A 4739-nucleotide genomic window follows, 5' to 3' on the forward strand; every position below is an offset into this window, starting at 1 on the left:
CTCTCTCTCTCTGTCTCTCTCTCTCACTCTCTCTCTCTCTCTCTCTGGATTTGGGCAAGAGAGAGGTTGCCAATCCTTCATAAAGACACTACACCAGGGAGCTCCCCTTTCCTCCTCTCTCCAGATTCTCTCCTCGCTCTGCCAGCCCTTTCCCATCTGTTCAGCCTTTTGGAAGGTCCCACAGACACCCCTCTCTGGGCTAGGGATATGAATGTGTCTGGGGCTGGGGTATTGGACTGGTACGGGGTTACAGGGATGGGGCTGAAATAGCTTCTGGAGCTGGGCCTTTAGTTGTAGGCTCCAGGACCACTGTTTGGCCGAGCCAACACCCAGATGAACCATTCAGGGTCCCCTTTCACTTTCAAACTGTTACATCTGCTCTGCTTTACGCTAATAAAGCAGATGCTGTATTAGAAAGAGAGGAAATGAAAGGGGTGAGGGGGGGGGGTTGGGTACTGTATCTAGAACAATTGAAATTGGGAACATTGTGGTAAACGGGATGGCAGGGACATTCAACGTTCCGTGACCTTCATGTCTCCACAGACCAGAAAATGGCTTCCCTCTCTCTGGTTGGACTGTTCTGCAGATCCGGCTGAACCAATCTGACCCTCCAAATCTGTCCCGGCGGAATGTTGGAGCGGAGTATCTGATTGGCCGATGCTCTGATGGAATTACATGCTAATTGTTGGAAAGTTGGTGCTGAAAGAGGACCAGTTGGTGAGAGTGCTGTAGACTAAGGGTTGGTTATGGATATTGTTCATCTCTCATGTGAATTGAATTTAGTGGAAAAGCAACCTGAACTCATACTGCCTTGGCCTCCAAGCTGATGATAAGTAATAACGAACATGGCCTGTCCTCCCAACACACACCCACAAACACACCCAACTTACACATCCTACAGACACACATGCCCACATACTGTATACTTCAGTAAACGCCAACACCCACACACATCCACACATACATAATACCCAACTGCCACCCAATAAACACACACACATATACACACGGTGGTGGTTGCCCCATGCTTTGAGGCCAGGCAGGGTAATGATTAAGTTCCTCTTGGCTCCTCTTACTGTGTGTGTGTGTGTGTGTGTGTGTGTGTGTGTGTGTGTGTGTGTGTGTGTGTGTGTGTGTGTGTGTGTGTGTGTGTGTGTGTGTGTGTGTGTGTGTGTGTGTGTGTGTGTGTGTGTGTGTGTGTGTGTGTGTGTGTGTGTGTGTGTGTGTGTGTGTGTGTGTGTGTGTGTGTGTGTGTGTGTGTGTGTGTGTGTGTGTGTGTGTGTGTGTGTGTGTGTGTGTGTGTGTGTGTGTGTTTGCCTGCGTGTGTGTGTGTGATTGCCTGCGTGTGTGTGTGTGTGTGTGTTTGGCTGCATGTGTGTGTGTGTTTGCCTGTGTGTGTGTGTGCGTGCGCGAGTGTGTGCGTGCGTGGATGTGGTCAGGCCCAGTCATCTCCCAGGCAGCTAGGAGGAAACCCACATCAACTGAAACATGCACCACACTCCAGGAATAGCCTTACGCTTATATATACACACACACAGCCCTGGTCTCAACCCTTCTTTATCTGTTTTATGTTTTATATTGTATTCTGTATAAACTTATGTGCCTATTACAGCTCGTATTTGGATTATTTTCTGGCTTGAAGTGTTGTTGATTTTCTAACCTGTATCTATAAATCAAATGGTATTTTGTCAGTGGAGTTTGGACTAGTGTACATCAGTGTGAACAGAAGGATTTCCCTTCTAAAGATTGTCTTTTCCACTTTGACATTTCAGACTTGATTTTCCCTTATGAAAAATGTTTCAACCCCTATAACACTTCCATGAATTATAATCCACATAGTAATTCACATTTCCTGTTGCTGCAGGGTTATTGTCCTGCTGTAGCGAACTGGCTCAAATTAAGATCCTACATATGTAGTGTCCCTCTCAACCGTAAGGCTTTGGGCTTCACTGGAAACAACTGAGCCATTTACATACACTTGACCACTTCTGATAGGCCAGAATGGCAGCATCACATGGACACACGCCCACACTCACAGCATTATCAAAGGATGGAATGAAGCAGATAAGATAGAAGGATGGAGAGTGGAACACACTGTATCACCGTATCATTGATCATGTAAGTCTAACTGGTTTAGGTCTGTTACCATTACACACACAAACGCAGTCACACAATACTCACGTTTTAATGTTTTCACTGGGTTTGCAGTATACTCCAGGTTTGCTAATCTCGGTTAACCCAGAACTAAATTCTCACGTAGTTGGTAAGCTGCTCGATTAAGTTCTGTGTCCATACGCGTTAAGAGAAGAGAGGAAGAGATACTAGAACAAGGAGCGGAACCGGAATGAGGAGCTCCACCCTCACTTTTTGACAGTTACAGGCCAAATGTCCCCTCCCTTTTCCGAAACTCGGAAGATGCTAACAACTGCGAAATCCGGATTTGTTCGAATAACCAGTGATGAAAAAACAAAAACACTGGAACTACTGTTGCTCGTTATCCCACACACCCCATTCCTTACCCGCAGATTCTACTATACCAGTTATGTTGTGATAGATCTGTCCACGAGAGATTACAGGTTTACCGACACTGTAAGTCTTGATCAAGTTAGGATCAGAAGTGAAACATGAACCCCTGTCACTGACCTGTTGCATTGTGTGTGTTATAGGTGTCAGAGCAGTCCTGAGTGTACCAAGCCACAGTCACCAGGGTGACTCACAACAGCACTGTGCTGTCAGCCGCCCTGCTGACCTTCAACTACCTCTAGACATCAGCTATCCTCGTTCTAGCATCTGTCTACAGGTAAGACACTGTATTTCAGCCCTCCTAAGTCCTATAGCAACAGCTATATGCTTTATTTCTCCTCCAATCAGCAAGCTCTCCGGGACAGGGCATGCTCAGAAGCAGGGTCAGGGTCAAAATAATGTTCTCTTCCTGAATTTAAAAAGAACTGAACATAATTAAAATGACTGAATTGACCCCAGTCCTGCTTTGTAGCTCAGTGGTACCCTCCTGCTTGCTTGCTTACGCAAGTCATGGATCGATTGATTGACAACAGTTGTGTTTTTCCCTCCCCTCCTCTTTCATTCCCTTCTCTCTCTCTCTCTGTCTCTCTCTGGAATGTACCGGGGTTTCTCAATTCATTCATGTGGATCCAGGAAGCGCGTTCCTCCCCACAGCCCCAGGCCATTCTCCACCACCCTACCACACATACAGTACATAGTCCACTGCCCAGTAGTCACTATTGGCCATGCTAAAAGTACAGAAGTGACAATATCATCAGAAGTTTGGCTCATCCCATTGCCTAGTTGATCTAGTGATCTCACTGCCACCACGTCTGACTGATGTGCCACACGACTTTCCTCTCTACAGCAGTCATCACAGTCAACACTGCAACTCCTACGTTGACATGGGACTCAAACTCACTGAACACATTGAACTCTCAACACTAATGTCATCACCAGCCAAAACACTCCGAGAGAGAGAGAGAGAGAGAGAGAGAGAGAGAGAGAGAGAGAGAGAGAGAGAGAGAGAGAGAGAGAGAGAGAGAGAGAGAGAGAGAGAGACTTGGAGTCAAGTGAGCATCAGCTGGTTGAGTAGAGTACTAGACTGCTATGTTTGATCAGTACAGTCATACGGCTTCAGGTATGCAGAGGCAAAATTGGACAGGGGACAAGAGGGAGGGCCCAGCATACATACCACTCCATCCTCCATCTGTCCATACCTCCCCTAGATTCCCCTCTTTCCTCCATCTTTTCACACAGTATGCATCCTTCCATCTCATCCTCTCCATGTTCTGATCTGCCTCTCCATTTGTTCATCCATCTCTCAATATCTCTCTCCTCTTTACTCTCCTTCACTCCATTCCTTCCCATGTCCTCTCCTCTTCTTTCCTCCCTCCCCCACTTCGATTAGGTGGTTGAGTTTTCCCTAGAGGAAATGATGTATGATATTTACGGTAAATAACTGCCATGATAATCTCATACAGATTTGTCCCCATATGACTTATTTTTTACAGTATTCGGGGAGGGAAAGCTGATCCTAGATCCGTAGTAAAGTTTGTGTCTAATGGTTCAGGTTAGGATTTGGAGAGGGTAAGCTGATCAGTGCCTAGAGCAAAGTGCTTAAAGGCAACTTCTCCCTAAAAGAGAATGCAAGTGTGGCATCAGAGTCACTGTGGAGCTGACATGGCAGTGCCTGCTGCCTCCAGTTGCCCCAGGCCTAATGGGAAAGAATGTCAGGAATCTGAAACTGATAATGCCCTGCTTAGAGATAGCTATAGAGAGATAATTCTCATATCCTTCCCTCCCCTCACCCCATCCTCTCTGTCTGTTCTGTCTCTCCCTCGTCACCCTTCTCCTCTCCCTTCCCCCCTCTCCTCTCACCCCATCCTCTCTCCTTGTTTCTTCTCCTCCCTCCCCCTTCCTTCTCCTCTCACTTAAGAGCTGCAGTCAATGTTGCCTTATGATTTCTTACCCAATAATGACCATCTCTTTCTCCCACTTTCTCTCTTTCTCTCTCTAACCAGAATGGACTCAATGATCACATGAGGATGACGACCATGATGAAGGCAATGCAATTTCATCAACGTGGATCCTTTATCTATATCTGCAGCCCAGTCCCTCTATCTACCCCCCCCCACATGACGGACAGCCTGTATTTGCGTGTGGGTCAATTGCTCAGTAGGCAGTGTAGATCCTGTGTAATTATCAGCAGCTACATCTGGCTACTGGGTCTCTGA

General features: G+C 46.7%; 1 protein-coding gene across 1 annotated transcript in view; it reads left to right on the top strand.

Annotated features, from left to right (window-relative positions):
* The window catches only part of LOC124048303, a 39908-nt gene extending 35169 nt beyond the window's left edge, over positions 1 to 4739 (top strand). Inside the window, exons 5-6 of the mRNA XM_046368989.1 lie at positions 2667 to 2800; positions 4527 to 4739. Coding sequence (XP_046224945.1) covers positions 2667 to 2800; positions 4527 to 4739 — 347 coding nt within the window. The remainder of the gene's footprint in view (positions 1 to 2666; positions 2801 to 4526) is intronic.

Source organism: Oncorhynchus gorbuscha, linkage group LG01 (genome assembly GCF_021184085.1).
Source record: "Oncorhynchus gorbuscha isolate QuinsamMale2020 ecotype Even-year linkage group LG01, OgorEven_v1.0, whole genome shotgun sequence".
Classification (NCBI taxonomy): Eukaryota; Metazoa; Chordata; class Actinopteri; order Salmoniformes; family Salmonidae; genus Oncorhynchus; species Oncorhynchus gorbuscha.